Source organism: Scyliorhinus torazame, chromosome 19 (assembly GCF_047496885.1).
Source record: "Scyliorhinus torazame isolate Kashiwa2021f chromosome 19, sScyTor2.1, whole genome shotgun sequence".
Taxonomy (NCBI): Eukaryota; Metazoa; Chordata; class Chondrichthyes; order Carcharhiniformes; family Scyliorhinidae; genus Scyliorhinus; species Scyliorhinus torazame.
In genome coordinates, this window is record NC_092725.1 from 107296775 (window position 1) to 107321423 (window position 24649).

At 53.4% G+C, this 24649-nt stretch overlaps 1 protein-coding gene across 1 annotated transcript in view; it reads left to right on the forward strand.

The window, feature by feature from the left end:
* Positions 1-22584: 22584 nt before the first annotated feature.
* The window catches only part of ppm1h (protein phosphatase, Mg2+/Mn2+ dependent, 1H), a 273456-nt gene continuing 271391 nt past the window's right edge, over positions 22585-24649 (forward strand). Inside the window, exon 1 of the mRNA XM_072485022.1 lies at positions 22585-22998. Within this exon, the coding sequence (XP_072341123.1) occupies positions 22766-22998 (233 nt within the window). The 5' untranslated portion in view covers positions 22585-22765. The remainder of the gene's footprint in view (positions 22999-24649) is intronic.

The window sequence follows — 24649 nt, forward strand, 5'->3', positions numbered from 1 at the left end:
TCCCCATAACCTCCATCCGCTCCCCTCTAACCCCCATTCTCTCCCCTATAATCCCCATCCTCTCCCCTATAACCCCCATCCTCTCCCCTCTAACCCCCATCCTCTCCCCTCTAACCCCCATCCTCTCACCTATAACCCAGATCCACTCCCCCTATAATCCCCATCCTCCCCCCTATAATCCCCATCCTCTCCCCTATAACCCACATCCTCTCCCCTATAACCCACATCCTCTCCCCTATAACCCACATCCTCTCCCCTATAACCCACATCCTCTCCCCTATAACCCCCATCCTCTCCCCTATAATCCCAATCCTCTCCACTATAACCCCCATCCTCTCCCCATAACCGCCACCCTCTCCCCTATAACCCCCATCCTGTCACGTATAACCCCCATCCTCTGCCCTATAACCCCCATCCTCTCTCCTTTATAACCCCCATCCTCTCTCCTATAACCCCCATCCTCTCCCCTATAACCCCCATCCTCTCCCCTATAACCCCCATCCTCTCCCCTTTAATCCCCATTCTCTCCCCAAAAACCCCCATCCTCTCCGCTATAACCCCCATCCTCTCCCCTATAATCCCCATTCTCTCCCCTATAACCCCCATCCTCTCCCCTATAACCCCCATCCTCTCCGCTATAATCCCCATCCTCTCCCCTTTAATCCCCATCCTCTCCCCTATAACCCCCATCCTCTCCGCTATAATCCCCATCCTCTCCCCTTTAATCCCCATCCTCTCCCCTTTAACCCCCATCCACGCCCCGATTACCGACATTCTCTCCCCTATAATCCCCATCCTCTCCCCTATAATCCCCATCCTCTCTCCTATAACCCCCATCCTGTCCCCTATAACCCCCATCCTCTCCCCTGTAATCCATATCCTCTCCCCTATAACCCACATCCTCTCCCCTTTAATCCCCATCCTCTCCCCTATAACCCCCATCCTCTCCCCTATAATCCCCATCCTCTCCCCTATAACCGCCATCCTCTCCCCTAAAATCCCCATCCTCGCCCCTATAATCCCCATCCTCTCCCCTATAATCCATATCCTCTCGCATATAACCCCCATCCTCTCCCCTTTAATCCCCATCCTCTCCCCTTTAATCCCCATCCTCTCCCCTATAACCCCCATCCACTCCCCGATAACCGACATTCTCTCCCCTATAATCCCCATCCTCTCCCCTATAATCCCCATCCTCTCCCCTATAATCCCCATCCTCTCCCCTATAATCCCCATCCTCTCCCCTATAATCCCCATCCTCTCCCCTATAATCCCCATCCTCTCCCCTATAACCCACATCCACTCCCCTATAACCCACATCCTCTCCCCTACAATCCTCATCTTCTGCGCTATAACCCCCATCCACTCCCCTAGAACCCACATCCCCTCCCCTATAATCCCCATCCTCTCCCCTATGAACCCCATCCTCTCCCCGATATGCCCCATCCTCTCCCCTACAGCCCCCATCCTTTTCCCCTATAACCCCCATCCTCTCCCCTATAACCCCATCCTCTCCCCTACAACCCCCAGCCTCTCCCCTATAACCCCCATCCTCTCTCCTATAACCCTCATTCCACTCCCCTATAACCCACATCCTCTCCCCTATAATCCCCATCCTCTCCCCTATAACCCTCATTCCACGCCCCTATAATGTACATCCTCTCCCCTATAATCCCCATCCTCTCCCCTATAACCCACATCCCCTCCCCTATAATCCCTATCCTCTCCCCTATAACCCACATCCTCTCCCCTATAACCCCCATCCTCTCCCCAATAATCCCCATCCTCTCCCCAATAATCCCCATCCTCTCCCCTATAATCCCCATCCTCTCCCCTATAATCCCCATCCTCTCCCCTATAATCCCCAGCCTCTCCCCTATAATCCCCAGCCTCTCCCCTATAATCCCCAGCCTCTCCCCTATAATCCCCAGCCTCTCCCCTATAATCCCCAGCCTCTCCCCTATAATCCCCAGCCTCTCCCCTACAACCCCCTTCCCTCTCCCCTACAACCCCCATCCTCTACCCTATAACCCCCATCCTCTCCCCTACAACCCCCATTCTCTCCCCTATAATCCCCATCTTCTCCCCTACAAACCCCTTCCCTCTCCCCTACAACCCCCATCCTCTCCCCTATAACCCCCATCCTCTCCCCTACAACCCCCATCCTCTCCCCTACAACCCCCATCCTCTCCCCTACAACCCCCATCCTCTCCCCTATAACCCCCATCCTCTCCCATATAACCCCCACCCTCTCCCCTATCATCCCCATCCTCTCTCCTATAATCCCCATCCTCTCACCTATAACCCAGATCCACTCCCCCTATAATCCCCATCCTCCCCCCTATAATCCCCATCCTCTCCCCTATAACCCACATCCTCTCCCCTATAACCCACATCCTCTCCCCTATAACCCACATCCTCTCCCCTATAACCCACATCCTCTCCCCTATAACCCACATCCTCTCCCCTATAACCCACATCCTCTCCCCTATAACCCACATCCTCTCCCCTATAACCCACATCCTTTCCCCTATAACCTCCATCCTCTCCTCTATAATCCCCATCCTCTCCTCTATAACCACCATCCTCTCCCTAATAACCCACATCCTCTCCCCTATAACCAACATCCACTCCCCCGATAATCCCCATCCTCTCCACTATAATCCCCATCCTCTCCACTATAATCCCCATCCTCTTCACTATAATCCCCATCCTCACACCTATAATCCCCATCCTCACCCCTATAATCCCCATCCTCTCCCCTATAATCCCCATCCGCTCCCCTATAATCCCCATCCGCTCCACTATAATCCCCATCCGCTCCACAAGAATCCCCATCCTCTCCACTATAACCCCCATCCTCTTCACTATAATCCCCATCCTCTCCCCTATAACCCCCATCCTCTCCCCTCTAACCCCCATCCTCTCCCCTCTAACCCCCATCCTCTCACCTATAACCCAGATCCACTCCCCCTATAATCCCCATCCTCCCCCCTATAATCCCCATCCTCTCCCCTATAACCCACATCCTCTCCCCTATAACCCACATCCTCTCCCCTATAACCCACATCCTCTCCCCTATAACCCACATCCTCTCCCCTATAACCCCCATCCTCTCCCCTATAACCTCCATCCTCTCCTCTATAATCCCCATCCTCTCCTCTATAATCCCCATCCTCTCCTCTATAACCACTATCCTCTCCCTAATAACCCACATCCTCTCCCCTATAACCCACATCCACTCCCCCTATAATCCCCATCCTCTCCACTATAATCCCCATCCTCACCCCTATAATCCCCATCCTCACCCCTATAATCCCCATCCTCTCCCCTATAATCCCCATCCTCTCCCATATAATCCCCATCCTCTCCCCTATAATCCCCATCCGCTCCACTATAATCCCCATCCGCTCCACAAGAATCCCCATCCTCTCCACTATAACCCCCATCCTCTCCCCATAACCTCCATCCGCTCCCCTCTAACCCCCATCCTCTCCCCTAAAATCCCCATCCTCGCCCCTATAATCCCCATCCTCTCCCCTATAATCCATATCCTCTCGCATATAACCCCCATCCTCTCCCCTTTAATCCCCATCCTCTGCCCTTTAATCCCCATCCTCTCCCCTATAACCCCCATCCACTCCCCGATAACCGACATTCTCTCCCCTATAATCCCCATCCTCTCCCCAATAATCCCCATCCTCTCCCCTATAATCCCCATCCTCTCTCCTATAATCCCCATCCTCTCCCCTATAATCCCCATCCTCTCCCCTATAATCCCCATCCTCTCCCCTATAATCCCCATCCTCTCCCCTATAATCCCCATCCTCTCCCCTATAATCCCCATCCTCTCCCCTATAATCCCCATCCTCTCCCCTATAATCCCCATCCTCTCCCCTATAATCCCCATCCTCTCCCCTATAACCCACATCCACTCCCCTATAACCCACATCCTCTCCCCTACAATCCTCATCTTCTGCGCTATAACCCCCATCCACTCCCCTAGAACCCACATCCACTCCCCTATAATCCCCATCCTCTCCCCTATAAACCCCATCCTCTCCCCTATAAACCCCATCCTCTCCCCGATATGCCCCATCCTCTCCCCTACAGCCCCCATCCTTTTCCCCTGTAACCCCCATCCACTCCCCTATAACCCCATCCTCTCCCCTACAACCCCCAGCCTCTCCCCTATAACCCCCATCCTCTCTCCTATAACCCCCATTCCACTCCCCTATAACCCACATCCTCTCCCCTATAATCCCCATCCTCTCCCCTATAACCCTCATTCCACGCCCCTATAATGTACATCCTCTCCCCTATAATCCCCATCCTCTCCCCTATAACCCACATCCTATCCCCTATAATCCCTATCCTCTCCCCTATAACCCCCATCCTCTCCCCAATAATCCCCATCCTCTCCCCTATAATCCCCATCCTCTCCCCTACAACCCCCTTCCCTCTCCCCTACAACCCCCTTCCCTCTCCCCTACAACCCCCATCCTCTCCCCTATAAACCCCATCCTCTCCCCTATAACCCCCATCCTCTCCCCTACAACCCCCATTCTCTCCCCTATAATCCCCATCTTCTCCCCGACAACCCCCTTCCCTCTCCCCTACAACACCCAGCCTCTCCCCTATAACCCCCATCCTCTCCCCTACAACCCCCATCCTCTCCCCTATAACCCCCATCCTCTCCCCTATAACTCCCACCCTCTCCCCTATCAACCCCATCCTCTCTCCTATAATCCCCATCCTCTCACCTATAACCCAGATCCACTCCCCCTATAATCCCCATCCTCCCCCCTATAATCCCCATCCTCTCCCCTATAACCCACATACTCTCCCCTATAACCCACATCCTCTCCCCTATAGCCCACATCCTCTCCCCTATAACCCACATCCTCTCCCCTATAACCTCCATCCTCTGTTCTATAATCCCCATCCTCTCCTCTATAACCACCATCCTCTCCCTAATAACCCACATCCTCTCCCCTATAACCCACATCCACTCCCCCTATAATCCCCATCCTCTCCACTATAATCCCCATCCTCTCCACTATAATCCCCATCCTCACCCCTATAATCCCCATCCTCACCCCTATAATCCCCATCCTCACCCCTATAATCCCCATCCTCACCCCTATAATCCCCATCCTCTCCCCTATAATCCCCATCCTCTCCCCTATAATCCCCATCCTCTCCCCTATAATCCCCATCCGCTCCACTATAATCCCCATCCGCTCCACAAGAATCCCCATCCGCTCCACAAGAATCCCCATCCGCTCCACAAGAATCCCCATCCTCTCCACTATAACCCCCATCCTCTCCACTATAACCCCCATCCTCTCGCCATAACCTCCATCCGCTCCCCTCTAACCCCCATCCTCTCCCCTATAATCCCCATCCTCTCCCCTATAACCCCCATCCTCTCCCCTCTAACCCCCATCCTCTCCCCTCTAACCCCCATCCTCTCCCCTCTAACCCCCATCCTCTCCCCTCTAACCCCCATCCTCTCCCCTCTAACCCCCATCCTCTCACCTATAACCCAGATCCACTCCCCCTATAATCCCCATCCTCCCCCCTATAATCCCCATCCTCTCCCCTATAACCCACATCCTCTCCCCTATAACCCACATCCTCTCCCCTAGAACCCACATCCTCTCCCCTATAACCACCATCCTCTCCCCTATAACCTCCATCCTCTCCCCTATAACCTCCATCCTCTCCTCTATAATCCCCATCCTCTCCTCTATAACCACCATCGTCTCCCTAATAACCCACATCCTCTCCCCTATAACCCACATCCACTCCCCCTATAATCCCCATCCTCTCCACTATAATCCCCATCCGCACCCCTATAATCCCCATCCTCACCCCTATAATCCCCATCCTCTCCCCTATAATCCCCATCCTCTCCCCTATAATCCCCATCCTCTCCCCTATAATCCCCATCCTCTCCCCTATAATCCCCATCCGCTCCACTATAATCCCCATCCGCTCCACAAGAATCCCCATCCTCTCCTCTATAACCCCCATCCTCTCCCCATAACCTCCATCCACTCCCCTCTAACCCCCATCCTCTCCCCTATAATCCCCATCCTCTCCCCTATAACCCCCATCCTCTCCCCTCTAACCCCCATCCTCTCCCCTCTAACCCCCATCCTCTCCCCTATAATCCATATCCTCTCCCCTATGACCCCCATCCTCTCCCCTATAATCCATATCCTCTCCCCTATAACCGCCATCCTCTCCCCTAGAATCCCCATCCTCTCCCCTATAATCCTCATCCTCTCCCCTATAAGCCCCATCCTCTCCCCTATAAGCCCCATCCTCTCCCCTATAATCCCAATCCTCTCCACTATAACCCCCATCCTCTCCCCATAACCGCCACCCTCTCCCCTATAACCCCCATCCTGTCACGTATAACCCCCATCCTCTGCCCTATAACCCCCATCCTCTCTCCTTTATAACCCCCATCCTCTCCCCTATAACCCCCATCCTCTCCCCTATAATCCCCATTCTCTCCCCTATAACCCCCATCCTCTCCCCTATAATCCCCATCCTCTCCCCTATAACCTCCATCCTCTCCCCTGTAATCCATATCCTCTCCCCTATAACCCACATCCTCTCCCCTTGAATCCCCATCCTCTCCCCTATAACCCCCATCCTCTCCCCTATAATCCCCATCCTCTCCCCTATAACCGCCATCCTCGCCCCTATAACCGCCATCCTCTCCCCTAAAATCCCCATCCTCGCCCCTATAATCCCCATCCTCTCCCCTATAATCCATATCCTCTCGCATATAACCCCCATCCTCTCCCCTTTAATCCCCATCCTCTCCCCTTTAATCCCCATCCACTCCCCGATAACCGACATTCTCTCCCCTATAATCTCCATCCTCTCCCCTATAATCCCCATCCTCTCCCCTATAATCCCCATCCTCTCTCCAATAATCCCCATCCTCTCTCCAATAATCCCCATCCTCTCCCCTATAATCCCCATCCTCTCCCCTATAATCCCCATCCTCTCCCCTATAATCCCCATCCTCTCCCCTATAATCCCCATCCTCTCCCCTATAATCCCCATCCTCTCCCCTATAATCCCCATCCGCTCCCCTATAACCCACATCCGCTCCCCTATAACCCACATCCTCTCCCCTACAATACTCATCTTCTGCGCTATAACCCCCATCCACTCCCCTAGAACCCACATCCCCTCCCCTATAATCCCCATCCTCTCCCCTATAACCCCATCCTCTCCCCTACAACCCCCAGCCTCTCCCCTATAACCCCCATCCACTCTCCTATAACCCCCATCCTCTCCCCTATAACCCTCATTCCATGCCCCTATAATGTACATCCTCTCCCCTATAATCCCCATCCTCTCCCCTATAACCCACATCCCCTCCCCTATAATCCCTATCCTCTCCCCTATAACCCACATCCTCTCCCATATAACCCCCATCCTCTCCCCAATAATCCCCATCCTCTCCCCTATAATCCCCATCCTCTCCCTGACAACCCCCTTCCCTCTCCCCTACAACCCCCATCCTCTCCCCTATAACCCCCATCCTCTCCCCTATAATCCCCATCCTCTCCCCTATAACCCTCATTCCACGCCCCTATAATGTACATCCTCTCCCCTATAATCCACATCCTCTCCCCTATAACCCACATCCCCTCCCCTATAATCCCTATCCTCTCCCCTATAACCCACATCCTCTCCCCTATAACCCCCATCCTCTCCCCAATAATCCCCATCCTCTCCCCTATAATCCCCATCCTCTCCCCGACAACCCCCTTCCCTCTCCCCTACAACCCCCATCCTCTCCCCTATAACCCCCATCCTCTCCCCTACAACCCCCATTCTCTCCCCTATAATCCCCATCTTCTCCCCTACAACCCCCTTCCCTCTCCCCTACAACACCCATCCTCTCTCCTATAACCCCCATCCTCTCCCCTACAACCCCCATCCTCTCCCCTATAACCCCCATCCTCTCCCCTATAACCCCCACCCTCTCCCCTATCAACCCCATCCTCTCTCCTATAATCCCCATCCTCTCTCCTATAATCCCCATCCTCTCACCTAAAACCCAGATCCACTCCCCCTATAATCCCCATCCTCCCCCCTATAATCCCCATCCTCTCCCCTATAACCCACATCCTCTCTCCTATAACCCACATCCTCTCCCCTATAACCCACATCCTCTCCCCTATAACCCACATCCTCTCCCCTATAACCCACATCCTCTCCCCTATAACCCACATCCTCTCCCCTATAACCTCCATCCTCTCCTCTATAATCCCCATCCTCTCCTCTATAACCACCATCCTCTCCTCTATAAACACCATCCTCTCCCTAATAACCCACATCCTCTCCCCTATAACCCACATCCACTCCCCCTATAATCCCCATCCGCTCCACAAGAATCCCCATCCTCTCCACTATAACCCCCATCCTCTCCCCATAACCTCCATCCGCTCCCCTCTAACCCCCATCCTCTCCCCTATAATCCCCATCCTCTCCCCTATAATCCCCATCCTCTCCCCTATAACCCCCATCCTCTCCCCTCTAACCCCCATCCTCTCCCCTCTAACCCCCATCCTCTCCCCTCTAACCCCCATCCTCTCCCCTCTAACCCCCATCCTCTCCCCTCTAACCCCCATCCTCTCCCCTCTAACCCCCATCCTCTCACCTATAACACAGATCCACTCCCCCTATAATCCCCATCCTCCCCCCTATAATCCCCATCCTCTCCCCTATAACCCACATCCTCTCCCCTAAAACCCACATCCTCTCCCCTATAACCCACATCCTCTCCCCTATAACCCACATCCTCTCCCCTATAACCCACATCCTCTCCCCTATAACCCACATCCTCTCCCCTATAACCCCCATCCTCTCCCCTATAACCTCCATCCTCTCCTCTATAATCCCCATCCTCTCCTCTATAACCACCATCCTCTCCCTAATAACCCACATCCTCTCCCCTATAACCCACATCCACTCCCCCTATAATCCCCATCCTCTCCACTATAATCCCCATCCTCACCCCTATAATCCCCATCCTCTCCCCTATAATCCCCATCCTCTCTCCTATAATCCCCATCCTCTCCCCTATAATCCCCATCCTCTCCCCTATAATCCCCATCCTCTCCCCTATAATCCCCATCCTCTCCCCTATAATCCCCATCCTCTCCCCTATAATCCCCATCCTCTCCACTATAATCCCCATCCTCTCCCCTATAACCCACATCCACTCCCCTATAACCCACATCCTCTCCCCTACAATCCTCATCTTCTGCGCTATAACCCCCATCCACTCCCCTAGAACCCACATCCCCTCCCCTATAATCCCCATCCTCTCCCCTATAAACCCCATCCTCTCCCCGATATGCCCCATCCTCTCCCCTACAGCCCCCATCCTTTTCCCCTGTAACCCCCATCCACTCCCCTATAACCCCATCCTCTCCCCTACAACCCCCAGCCTCTCCCCTATAACCCCCATCCTCTCTCCTATAACCCCCATTCCACTCCCCTATAACCCACATCCTCTCCCCTATAATCCCCATCCTCTCCCCTATAACCCTCATTCCACGCCCCTATAATGTACATCCTCTCCCCTATAATCCCCATCCTCTCCCCTATAACCCACATCCCATCCCCTATAATCCCTATCCTCTCCCCTATAACCCCCATCCTCTCCCCAATAATCCCCATCCTCTCCCCTATAATCCCCATCCTCTCCCCTACAACCCCCTTCCCTCTCCCCTACAACCCCCTTCCCTCTCCCCTACAACCCCCATCCTCTCCCCTATAAACCCCATCCTCTCCCCTATAACCCCCATCCTCTCCCCTACAACCCCCATTCTCTCCCCTATAATCCCCATCTTCTCCCCGACAACCCCCTTCCCTCTCCCCTACAACACCCAGCCTCTCCCCTATAACCCCCATCCTCTCCCCTACAACCCCCATCCTCGCCCCTATAACCCCCATCCTCTCCCCTATAACCCCCACCCTCTCCCCTATCAACCCCATCCTCTCTCCTATAATCCCCATCCTCTCACCTATAACCCTGATCCACTCCCCCTATAATCCCCATCCTCCCCCCTATAATCCCCATCCTCTCCCCTATAACCCACATACTCTCCCCTATAACCCACATCCTCTCCCCTATAGCCCACATCCTCTCCCCTATAACCCACATCCTCTCCCCTATAACCTCCATCCTCTGTTCTATAATCCCCATCCTCTCCTCTATAACCACCATCCTCTCCCTAATAACCCACATCCTCTCCCCTATAACCCACATCCACTCCCCCTATAATCCCCATCCTCTCCACTATAACCCCCATCCTCTCCACTATAACCCCCATCCTCTCGCCATAACCTCCATCCGCTCCCCTCTAACCCCCATCCTCTCCCCTATAATCCCCATCCTCTCCCCTATAACCCCCATCCTCTCCCCTCTAACCCCCATCCTCTCCCCTCTAACCCCCATCCTCTCCCCTCTAACCCCCATCCTCTCACTTATAACCCAGATCCACTCCCCCTATAATCCCCATCCTCCCCCCTATAATCCCCATCCTCTCCCCTATAACCCACATCCTCTCCCCTATAACCCACATCCTCTCCCCTAGAACCCACATCCTCTCCCCTATAACCACCATCCTCTCCCCTATAACCTCCATCCTCTCCCCTATAACCTCCATCCTCTCCTCTATAATCCCCATCCTCTCCTCTATAACCACCATCGTCTCCCTAATAACCCACATCCTCTCCCCTATAACCCACATCCACTCCCCCTATAATCCCCATCCTCTCCACTATAATCCCCATCCGCACCCCTATAATCCCCATCCTCACCCCTATAATCCCCATCCTCTCCCCTATATTCCCCATCCTCTCCCCTATAATCCCCATCCTCTCCCCTATAATCCCCATCCTCTCCCCTATAATCCCCATCCTCTCCCCTATAATCCCCATCCGCTCCACTATAATCCCCATCCGCTCCACAAGAATCCCCATCCTCTCCTCTATAACCCCCATCCTCTCCCCATAACCTCCATCCGCTCCCCTCTAACCCCCATCCTCTCCCCTATAATCCCCATCCTCTCCCCTATAACCCCCATCCTCTCCCCTCTAACCCCCATCCTCTCCCCTCTAACCCCCATCCTCTCCCCTATAATCCATATCCTCTCCCCTATGACCCCCATCCTCTCCCCTATAATCCATATCCTCTCCCCTATAACCGCCATCCTCTCCCCTAGAATCCCCATCCTCTCCCCTATAAGCCCCATCCTCTCCCCTATAAGCCCCATCCTCTCCCCTATAAGCCCCATCCTCTCCCCTATAATCCCAATCCTCTCCACTATAACCCCCATCCTCTCCCCATAACCGCCACCCTCTCCCCTATAACCCCCATCCTGTCACGTATAACCCCCATCCTCTGCCCTATAACCCCCATCCTCTCTCCTTTATAACCCCCATCCTCTCCCCTATAACCCCCATCCTCTCCCCTATAATCCCCATTCTCTCCCCTATAACCCCCATCCTCTCCCCTATAATCCCCATCCTCTCCCCTATAACCTCCATCCTCTCCCCTGTAATCCATATCCTCTCCCCTATAACCCACATCCTCTCCCCTTGAATCCCCATCCTCTCCCCTATAACCCCCATCCTCTCCCCTATAATCCCCATCCTCTCCCCTATAACCGCCATCCTCGCCCCTATAACCGCCATCCTCTCCCCTAAAATCCCCATCCTCGCCCCTATAATCCCCATCCTCTCCCCTACAATCCATATCCTCTCGCATATAACCCCCATCCTCTCCCCTTTAATCCCCATCCTCTCCCCTTTAATCCCCATCCACTCCCCGATAACCGACATTCTCTCCCCTATAATCCCCATCCTCTCCCCTATAATCCCCATCCTCTCCCCTATAATCCCCATCCTCTCTCCAATAATCCCCATCCTCTCTCAAATAATCCCCATCCTCTCCCCTATAATCCCCATCCTCTCCCCTATAATCCCCATCCTCTCCCCTATAATCCCCATCCTCTCCCCTATAATCCCCATCCTCTCCCCTATAATCCCCATCCTCTCCCCTATAATCCCCATCCTCTCCCCTATAATCCCCATCCTCTCCCCTATAATCCCCATCCGCTCCCCTATAACCCACATCCGCTCCCCTATAACCCACATCCTCTCCCCTACAATCCTCATCTTCTGCGCTATAACCCCCATCCACTCCCCTAGAACCCACATCCCCTCCCCTATAATCCCCATCCTCTCCCCTATAAACCCCATCCTCTCCCCGATATGCCCCATCCTCTTCCCTACAGCCCCCATCCTTTTCCCCTGTAACCCCCATCCACTCCCCTATAACCCCATCCTCTCCCCTACAACCCCCAGCCTCTCCCCTATAACCCCCATCCTCTCTCCTATAACCCCCATTCCACTCCCCTATAACCCACATCCTCTCCCCTATAATCCCCATCCTCTCCCCTATAACCCTCATTCCACGCCCCTATAATGTACATCCTCTCCCCTATAATCCCCATCCTCTCCCCTATAACCCACATCCCATCCCCTATAATCCCTATCCTCTCCCCTATAACCCCCATCCTCTCCCCAATAATCCCCATCCTCTCCCCTATAATCCCCATCCTCTCCCCTACAACCCCCTTCCCTCTCCCCTACAACCCCCTTCCCTCTCCCCTACAACCCCCATCCTCTCCCCTATAAACCCCATCCTCTCCCCTATAACCCCCATCCTCTCCCCTACAACCCCCATTCTCTCCCCTATAATCCCCATCTTCTCCCCGACAACCCCCTTCCCTCTCCCCTACAACACCCAGCCTCTCCCCTATAACCCCCATCCTCTCCCCTACAACCCCCATCCTCGCCCCTATAACCCCCATCCTCTCCCCTATAACCCCCACCCTCTCCCCTATCAACCCCATCCTCTCTCCTATAATCCCCATCCTCTCACCTATAACCCTGATCCACTCCCCCTATAATCCCCATCCTCCCCCCTATAATCCCCATCCTCTCCCCTATAACCCACATACTCTCCCCTATAACCCACATCCTCTCCCCTATAGCCCACATCCTCTCCCCTATAACCCACATCCTCTCCCCTATAACCTCCATCCTCTGTTCTATAATCCCCATCCTCTCCTCTATAACCACCATCCTCTCCCTAATAACCCACATCCTCTCCCCTATAACCCACATCCACTCCCCCTATAATCCCCATCCTCTCCACTATAATCCCCATCCTCTCCACTATAATCCCCATCCTCTCCACTATAATCCCCATCCTCACCCCTATAATCCCCATCCTCACCCCTATAATCCCCATCCTCACCCCTATAATCCCCATCCTCACCCCTATAATCCCCATCCTCTCCCCTATAATCCCCATCCTCTCCCCTATAATCCCCATCCGCTCCACTATAATCCCCATCCGCTCCACTATAATCCCCATCCGCTCCACAAGAATCCCCATCCGCTCCACAAGAATCCCCATCCTCTCCACTATAACCCCCATCCTCTCCACTATAACCCCCATCCTCTCGCCATAACCTCCATCCGCTCCCCTCTAACCCCCATCCTCTCCCCTATAATCCCCATCCTCTCCCCTATAACCCCCATCCTCTCCCCTCTAACCCCCATCCTCTCCCCTCTAACCCCCATCCTCTCCCCTCTAACCCCCATCCTCTCACCTATAACCCAGATCCACTCCCCCTATAATCCCCATCCTCCCCCCTATAATCCCCATCCTCTCCCCTATAACCCACATCCTCTCCCCTATAACCCACATCCTCTCCCCTAGAACCCACATCCTCTCCCCTATAACCACCATCCTCTCCCCTATAACCTCCATCCTCTCCCCTATAACCTCCATCCTCTCCTCTATAATCCCCATCCTCTCCTCTATAACCACCATCGTCTCCCTAATAACCCACATCCTCTCCCCTATAACCCACATCCACTCCCCCTATAATCCCCATTCTCTCCACTATAATCCCCATCCGCACCCCTATAATCCCCATCCTCACCCCTATAATCCCCATCCTCTCCCCTATATTCCCCATCCTCTCCCCTATAATCCCCATCCTCTCCCCTATAATCCCCATCCTCTCCCCTATAATCCCCATCCTCTCCCCTATAATCCCCATCCGCTCCACTATAATCCCCATCCGCTCCACAAGAATCCCCATCCTCTCCTCTATAACCCCCATCCTCTCCCCATAACCTCCATCCGCTCCCCTCTAACCCCCATCCTCTCCCCTATAATCCCCATCCTCTCCCCTATAACCCCCATCCTCTCCCCTCTAACCCCCATCCTCTCCCCTCTAACCCCCATCCTCTCCCCTATAATCCATATCCTCTCCCCTATGACCCCCATCCTCTCCCCTATAATCCATATCCTCTCCCCTATAACCGCCATCCTCTCCCCTAGAATCCCCATCCTCTCCCCTATAATCCTCATCCTCTCCCCTATAAGCCCCATCCTCTCCCCTATAAGCCCCATCCTCTCCCCTATAATCCCAATCCTCTCCACTATAACCCCCATCCTCTCCCCATAACCGCCACCCTCTCCCCTATAACCCCCATCCTGTCACGTATAACCCCCATCCTCTGCCCTATAACCCCCATCCTCTCTCCTTTATAACCCCCATCCTCTCCCCTATAACCCCCATCCTCTCCCCTATAATCCCCATTCTCTCCCCTATAACCCCCATCCTCTCCCCTATAATCCCCATCCTCTCCCCTATAACCTCCATCCTCTCCCCTGTAATCCATATCCTCTCCCCTATAACCCACATCCTCTCCCCTTGAATCCCCATCCTCTCCCCTATAACCCCCATCCTCTCCCCTATAATCCCCATCCTCTCCCCTATAACCGCCATCCTCGCCCCTATAACCGCCATCCTCTCCCCTAAAATCCCCATCCTCGCCCCTATAATCCCCATCCTCTCCCCTACAATCCATATCCTCTCGCATATAACCCCCATCCTCTCCCCTTTAATCCCCATCCTCTCCCCTTTAATCCCCATCCACTCCCCGATAACCGACATTCTCTCCCCTATAATCCCCATCCTCTCCCCTATAATCCCCATCCTCTCCCCTATAATCCCCATCCTCTCTCCAATAATCCCCATCCTCTCTCCAATAATCCCCATCCTCTCCCCTATAATCCCCATCCTCTCCCCTATAATCCCCATCCTCTCCCCTATAATCCCCATCCTCTCCCCTATAATCCCCATCCTCTCCCCTATAATCCCCATCCTCTCCCCTATAATCCCCATCCTCTCCCCTATAATCCCCATCCGCTCCCCTATAACCCACATCCGCTCCCCTATAACCCACATCCTCTCCCCTACAATCCTCATCTTCTGCGCTATAACCCCCATCCACTCCCCTAGAACCCACATCCCCTCCCCTATAATCCCCATCCTCTCCCCTATAACCCCATCCTCTCCCCTACAACCCCCAGCCTCTCCCCTATAACCCCCATCCACTCTCCTATAACCCCCATCCTCTCCCCTATAACCCTCATTCCATGCCCCTATAATGTACATCCTCTCCCCTATAATCCCCATCCTCTCCCCTATAACCCACATCCCCTCCCCTATAATCCCTATCCTCTCCCCTATAACCCACATCCTCTCCCCTATAACCCCCATCCTCTCCCCAATAATCCCCATCCTCTCCCCTATAATCCCCATCCTCTCCCCGACAACCCCCTTCCCTCTCCCCTACAACCCCCATCCTCTCCCCTATAACCCCCATCCTCTCCCCTATAACCCACATCCTCTCCCCTATAATCCCCATCCTCTCCCCTATAACCCTCATTCCACGCCCCTATAATGTACATCCTCTCCCCTATAATCCCCATCCTCTCCCCTATAACCCACATCCCCTCCCCTATAATCCCTATCCTCTCCCCTATAACCCACATCCTCTCCCCTATAACCCCCATCCTCTCCCCAATAATCCCCATCCTCTCCCCTATAATCCCCATCCTCTCCCCTATAATCCCCATCCTCTCCCCGACAACCCCCTTCCCTCTCCCCTACAACCCCCATCCTCTCCCCTATAACCCCCATCCTCTCCCCTACAACCCCCATTCTCTTCCCTATAATCCCCATCTTCTCCCCTACAACCCCCTTCCCTCTCCCCTACAACACCCATCCTCTCTCCTATAACCCCCATCCTCTCCCCTACAACCCCCATCCTCTCCCCTACAACCCCCATCCTCTCCCCTACAACCCCCATCCTCTCCCCTATAACCCCCATCCTCTCCCCTATAACCCCCACCCTCTCCCCTATCAACCCCATCCTCTCTCCTATAATCCCCATCCTCTCTCCTATAATCCCCATCCTCTCACCTAAAACCCAGATCCACTCCCCCTATAATCCCCATCCTCCCCCCTATAATCCCCATCCTCTCCCCTATAACCCACATCCTCTCCCCTATAACCCACATCCTCTCCCCTATAACCCACATCCTCTCCCCTATAACCCACATCCTCTCCCCTATAACCCACATCCTCTCCCCTATAACCCACATCCTCTCCCCTATAACCCACATCCTCTCCCCTATAACCCACATCCTCTCCCCTATAACCTCCATCCTCTCCTCTATAATCCCCATCCTCTCCTCTATAACCACCATCCTCTCCTCTATAACCACCATCCTCTCCCTAATAACCCACATCCTCTCCCCTATAACCCACATCCACTCCCCCTATAATCCCCATCCGCTCCACAAGAATCCCCATCCTCTCCACTATAACCCCCATCCTCTCCCCATAACCTCCATCCGCTCCCCTCTAACCCCCATCCTCTCCCCTATAATCCCCATCCTCTCCCCTATAATCCCCATCCTCTCCCCTATAACGCCCATCCTCTCCCCTATAACCCCCATCCTCTCCCCTCTAACCCCCATCCTCTCACCTATAACACAGATCCACTCCCCCTATAATCCCCATCCTCCCCCCTATAATCCCCATCCTCTCCCCTATAACCCACATCCTCTCCCCTATAACCCACATCCTCTCCCCTATAACCCACATCCTCTCCCCTATAACCCACATCCTCTCCCCTATAACCCACATCCTCTCCCCTATAACCCCCATCCTCTCCCCTATAACCTCCATCCTCTCCTCTATAATCCCCATCCTCTCCTCTATAACCACCATCCTCTCCCTAATAACCCACATCCTCTCCCCTATAACCCACATCCACTCCCCCTATAATCCCCATCCTCTCCACTATAATCCCCATCCTCACCCCTATAATCCCCATCCTCACCCCTATAATCCCCATCCTCTCCCCTATAATCCCCATCCTCTCCCCTATAATCCCCATCCTCTCCCCTATAATCCCCATCCGCTCCACTATAATCCCCATCCGCTCCACAAGAATCCCCATCCTCTCCCCTATAACCCCCATCCTCTCCCCTATAACCCCCATCCTCTCCCCTCTAACCCCCATCTTCTCCCCTATAATCCATATCCTCTCCCCTATGACCCCCATCCTCTCCCCTATAATCCATATCCTCTCCCCTATAACCGCCATCCTCTCCCCTAGAATCCCCATCCTCTCCCCTATAATCCTCATCCTCTCCCCTATAAGCCCCATCCTCTCCCCTATAATCCCCATCCTCTCCCCTATAATCCCAATCCTCTCCACTATAACCGCCACCCTCTCCCCTATAACCGCCACCCTCTCCCCTATAACCCCCATCCTGTCACGTATAACCCCATCCTCTGCCCTATAACCCCCATCCTCTCTCCTTTATAACCTCCATCCTCCCCCCTATAACCCCCATCCTCTCTCCTATAACCCCCATCCTGTCCCCTATAACCCCCATCCTCTCCCCTATAATCCATATCCTCTCCCCTATAACCCCCATCCTCTCCCCTTTAATCCCCATCCTCTCCCCTATAACCCCCATCCTCTCCGCTATAACCCCCATCCTCTCCCCTATAATCCCCATTCTCTCCCCTATAACCCCCATCCTCTCCCCTATAACCCCCATCCTCTCCCCTATAATCCCCATCCTCTCCCCTATAACCCCCATCCACTCCCCGATTACCGACATTCTCTCCCCTATAATCCCCATCCTCTGCCCTATAATCCCCATCCTCTCTCCTATAACCCCCATCCTGTCCCCTATAACCCCCATCCTCTCCCCTGTAATCCATATCCTCTCCCCTATAACCCACATCCTCTCCCCTTTAATCCCCATCCTCTCCCCTATAACCCCCATCCTCTCCCCTATAATCCCCATCCTCTCCCCTATAACCCCCATCCTCTCCCCTAAAATCCCCATCCTCTCCCCTATAATCCCCATCCTCTCCCCTATAATCCATATCCTCTCGCATATAACCCCCATCCTCTCCCCTTTAATCCCCATCCTCTCCCCTTTAATCCCCATCCTCTCCCCTATAACCCCCATCCACTCCCCGATAACCGACATTCTCTCCCCTATAATCCCCATCCTCTCCCCTATAATCCCCATCCTCTCCCCTATAATCCCCATCCTCTCTCCTATAATCCCCATCCTCTCCCCTATAATCCCCATCCTCTCCCCTATAATCCCCATCCTCTCCCCTATAATCCTCATCCTCTCCCCTATAATCCCCATCCTCTCCCCTATAACCCACATCCACTCCCCTATAACCCACATCCTCTCCCCTACAATCCTCATCTTCTGCGCTATAACCCCCATCCACTCCCCTAGAACCCACATCCCCTCCCCTATAATCCCCATCCTCTCCCCTATAAACCCCATCCTCTCCCCGATAAGCCCCATCCTCTCCCCGATAAGCCCCATCCTCTCCCCTACAGCCCCCATCCTTTTCCCCTATAACCCCATCCTCTCCCCTATAACCCCATCCTCTCCCCTACAACCCCCAGCCTCTCCCCTATAACCCCCATCCTCTCTCCTATAACCCCCATTCCACTCCCCTATAACCCACATCCTCTCCCCTCTCACCCTCATTCCACGCCCCTATAATGTACATCCTCTCCCCTATAACCCCATCCTCTCCCCTATAACCCACATCCCCTCCCCTATAATCCCCATCCTCTCCCCTATAACCCACATCCTCTCCCCTATAACCCCCATCCTCTCCCCTATAACCCCCATCCTCTCCCCAATAATCCCCATCCTCTCCCCTACAACCCCCTTCCCTCGCCCCTACAACCCCCATCCTCTCCCCTATAACCCCCATCCTCTCCCCTACAACCCCCATCCTCTCCCCTATAATCCCCATCTTCTCCCCTACAACCCCCTTCCCTCTCCCCTACAACACCCATCCTCTTGCCATAACCCCCATCCTCTCCCCTACAACCCCCATCCTCTCCCCTGAACCCCCATCCTCTCCCCTATAACCCCCATCCTCTCCCCTAAAATCCCCATCCTCTCCCCTATAATCCCCATCCTCTCCCCTATAATCCATATCCTCTCGCATATAACCCCCATCCTCTCCCCTTTAATCCCCATCCTCTCCCCTATAACCCCCATCCACTCCCCGATAACCGACATTCTCTCCCCTATAATCCCCATCCTCTCCCCTATAATCCCCATTCTCTCCCCTATAATCCCCATCCTCTCTCCTATAATCCCCATCCTCTCCCCTATAATCCCCATCCTCTCCCCTATAATCCCCATCCTCTCCCCTATAATCCCCATCCTCTCCCCTATAATCCCCATCCTCTCCCCTATAATCCCCATCCTCTCCCCTATAATCCCCATCCTCTCCCCTATAACCCACATCCACTCCCCTATAACCCACATCCTCTCCCCTACAATCCTCATCTTCTGCGCTATAACCCCCATCCACTCCCCTAGAACCCACATCCCCTCCCCTATAATCCCCATCCTCTCCCCTATAAACCCCATCCTCTCCCCGATAAGCCCCATCCTCTCCCCGATCAGCCCCATCCTCTCCCCTACAGCCCCCATCCTTTTCCCCTATAACCCCATCCTCTCCCCTATAACCCCATCCTCTCCCCTACAACCCCCAGCCTCTCCCCTATAACCCCCATCCTCTCTCCTATAACCTCCATTCCACTCCCCTATAACCCACATCCTCTCCCCTCTCACCCTCATTCCACGCCCCTATAATGTACATCCTCTCCCCTATAACCCCATCCTCTCCCCTATAACCCACATCCCCTCCCCTATAATCCCCATCCTCTCCCCTATAACCCACATCCTCTCCCCTATAACCCCCATCCTCTCCCCAATAATCCCCATCCTCTCCCCAATAATCCCCATCCTCTCCCCTACAACCCCCTTCCCTCGCCCCTACAACCCCCATCCTCTCCCCTATAACCCCCATCCTCTCCCCTACAACCCCCATCCTCTCCCCTATAATCCCCATCTTCTCCCCTACAACCCCTTTCCCTCTCCCCTACAACACCCATCCTCTTGCCATAACCCCCATCCTCTCCCCTACAACCCCCATCCTCTCCCCTATAACCCCCATCCTCTCCCCTATAACCCCCATCCTCTCCCCTATAACCCCCATCCTCTCCCCTATAACCCCCATCCTCTCCCCTATAACCCCCACCCTCTCCCCTATCAACCCCATCCTCTCTCCTATAATCCCCATCCTCTCACCTACAACCCAGATCCTCTCCCCTATAATCCCCATCCTCTCCCCTATAACCCCCACCCTCTCCCCTATCACACCCATCCTCTCCCCTATCACCCCCATCCTCTCACCTATAACCCAGATCCCCTCCCCTATAATCCCCATCCTCTCCCCTATAACTCACATCCTCTCCCCTATAACCTCCATCCTCTCCTCTATAATCCCCATCCTCTCCTCTATAATCCCCATCCTCTCCCCTATAACCCCCATCCTCTCCCCTATAATCTCCATCCTCTCCCCAATAACCCACATCCTCTCCCCTATAACCCACATCCACTCCCCCTATAATCCCCATCCTCCCCCTATAATCCCCATCCTCTCCCCTATAACCCACATCCTCTCCCCTATAACCCACATCCTCTCCCCTATAACCCACATCCTCTCCCCTATAACCCACATCCTCTCCCCTATAATCCCCATCCTCTCCTCTATAACCACCATCCTCTCCCTAATAACCCACATCCTCTCCCCTATAACCCACATCCACTCCCCCTATAATCCCCATCCTCTCCCCTATAATCCCCAACCTCACCCCTATAATCCCCATCCTCTCCACTATAATCCCCATCCTCTCCACTATTACCCCCATCCTCTCACCTATAACCTCCATCCTCTCCCCAATAACCAAGATCCTCTCCCCTATAATCCCCATCCTCACCCCTATAATCCCCATCCTCACCCCTATAATCCCCATCCTCTCCCCTATAAACCCCATCTCTCCCCTATAATCCCCATCCTCTCCCCTATAATCCCCATCCGCTCCACTATATTCCCCATCCGCTCCAGTATAATCCCCATCCTCTCCACTATAACCCCCATCCTCTCCCCATAACCTCCATCCGCTCCCCTCTAACCCCCATCCTCTCCCCTATAATCCCCATCCTCTCCCCTATAACCCCCATCCTCTCCCCTATAACCCCCAGCCTCTCCCCTATAACCCCCATCCTCTCCCCTCTAACCCCCATCCTCTCCCCTATAATCCATATCCTCTCCCCTATGACCCCCATCCTCTCCCCTATAATCCATATCCTCTCCCCTATAACCGCCATCCTCTCCCCTATAATCCCCATCCTCTCCCCTATAATCCCCATCTTCTCCACTATAATCCCCATCCTCTCCCCTATAATCCCCATCTTCTCCACTATAACCCCCATCCTCTCCCCATAACCTCCATCCTCTCCCCATAACCTCCACCCTCTCCCCTATAACCCCCATCCTGTCACGTATAATCCATATCCTCTCCCCTATAAACTCCATCCTCTCACCTATAACCCCCATTCTCTCCCCTATAACCCCCATCCTCTCCCCTATAACCCCCATCCTCTCTCCATTATAACCCCCATCCACTCCCCTATAACCCCCATCCTCTCTCCTATAACCCCCATCCTCTCCCCTATAACCCCCATCCTCTCCCCTATAACCCCCATCCTCTCCCCTATAACCCCCATCCTCTCCCCTATAACCCCCATCCTCTCTCCTATAACCCCCATCCTCTCCCCTATAACCCCATCCTCTCCCCTATAACCCCCATCCTCTCCCCTATAACCCCCATTCTGTCCCCTATAACCCCCATCCTCTCCCCTATAACCCCCATCCTCTCCCCTATAATCCATATCCTCTCCCCTATAACCCCCATCCTCTCTCCTATAACCCCATACTGTCCCCTATAACCCCCATCACCTCCCCTATTCGCCATATCCTCTCCCCTTTAATCCCCATTCGCCCCATATCAAACCCCATCCCTCCTTATCAATCCCCCCCATCATCATCATCCCCCACCCCTCATTCTACAACCTCCCTCACAATCTGATCCCCTACCATCCCACCCCTACCCCTCTCCTGAGTTACTGATCCATCCGACTCACTCACTCCAATAAAGCGCAACCTCCATCACATGACAGCCGTGCATCATGGCTTTATTTCCGCGTTCACTCACCCTGCCAGTCTAAATCCTTCTGCCGGCATCTCCGCAGTTGGGGCAGCGGGGTCGGTTTTTTGCGTGCGTTACGGAGAGGGAGAGAGTGGGGGAAATAAGCCGTGGCGAGTTGGAGACGTGCCTGAGACCAGCAGCGATTAATATGCTCTCCCGGGTGAAAACTGCTGTGGCCAATTTCATGGGAGGCATCATGGCTGGAAACGCCAGTGCTGAACATGTCAATGGGACCGAGTTACCGATGAAATTCCCATATAGCAGGCCGGAATTCCTGGGACTATCTCAGGATGAGATCGAGTGCTCTGCGGATCACATCGCCAGACCCATCTTAACATTGAGAGAGAGCAAGAGGCTGCCCTGGGATACGGGCTATGCTGAGTAAGTAGACGGAGCTGCTCAATTTCCAGCCATCATGTTAAATACACTTCATTCTGACTCCCTTTAGCAAAAACCTACCGCGGTTTAAAAAAAATGCACGCAAAAAAAAAAATATACATCTTGCATCAGAGCCGGTGGGGTTCATTTTTACAGCTAGTGTAGAGTAGTCTCTGATTTATTGATCCCACAGACCCCACGCACTTGTAACGTGGCGATGGATCCTGAACGCAGTTTAATTTACTGATGGGATTTAATGCAGTTTCTGAATGTATAACCACTCCTGTGTGCCTCAAATAGGATCAGAGCAATTAATTTGCAGTTGATAGCCCCTCAACCATTAAATTCCTTCATATCACAGTAGTTGTATACTGCCCAGACATAGAATTGGGAGGGACGGACGGGTTTTAGTACATGTTTATTTTTGCTCCGTGTCCAGTAAGTGGGGACAGACAGAGAGAGAGAGAAGGGGGAAACTGACCCGCATCTACCCAGTTTAAATGGCGTGTGACATGACTCTTGAGAACCACACGTTAAACAGGGTGTCAGGTTGCAAACTCGCATCCTGGTTCGAACGCTGCCTGTTTAAAGGTGAGGTATGTGCTAGGGAGGAAACCTCTTTGCCGACATTTAAAGCTGGCTTGCCTGCTGTGCAGGTCAGCGTCCGTGGCAAAGTTGCTTTTGCTGCAGCACTGCCCCTTTTAAGGGATCGGTGTGGGTGAAATGTCTCCATGCAGGCTGTTGTGCAGATAGCATAGCACGATGCAGCAACTTTCACCAGGAGCTTTGGGATAGATCACTGCTGCCCCCTCCCCCTCCCCAGCCAAATGCGGGTTGCAAGCCCGAATATTCTGAATCATATTTTGCATGAAGCAAATGAACTGCTTCAACTGTGTCCCCCCACACACAATCCTTACAGTGATGCCACTTATCCATAATTCAAAACTGCATTGTAAAACAGGGTTGCATTTCAAACTATGAATTTAATAGATGGGGGGGGGGGGGGGTCAGCTGGTGCAGTGCAGTGGTTTACTAATGTGCATATCATTGTGTGGTACAACATTGGCACTGCTGCTGTTGAATTTGGCCCTGCTGCTCAGGAAGATGCGTCTTGCTCCAGAATTCACTGCACAGGGCACTGTCGTGTGGTGGTCATGTTACTGGGTGAGCAATGCAAAAGTGTGGGCTGATACAAAGTACTGAGGATGCTGGAGATTTGAAGTCCAACCAAAATGCTGGGAGTGCTCAAATAAAAGCAGATGCAGGTGATCTGAACTCAAGGCAGAAAGTGCTGGAACAACTCAGTCTGTGGCAGCATCTGTGGAGAGAGAAACTGAGTTAAAATTTCGAGTCCAATATGGTCCTTCATTGGAACTTCCACAACCTTCTGTTTTCATCGCTAGGAATTCTCAGCAGGTCAGGCAGCATCCGTGGAGAGAGGGAGAGAAATTATTAAGTTGTCATTTTCAGACCTTTCCCCAGAATTTCTCTGGACGTTGTTAAGTAGATGGTAATTCCAGGATTTTCAATTTTTAAGCAGGTACAGATGAGGGGAGGAGAGGAAAAAATAAAAGGGCAAAGGGCTTGATTCTCCGATTTCTCCAGCCACGTATTTCTCGGTGGCAGAAGGTAGTGCGCCATTTACTGGTGTTGG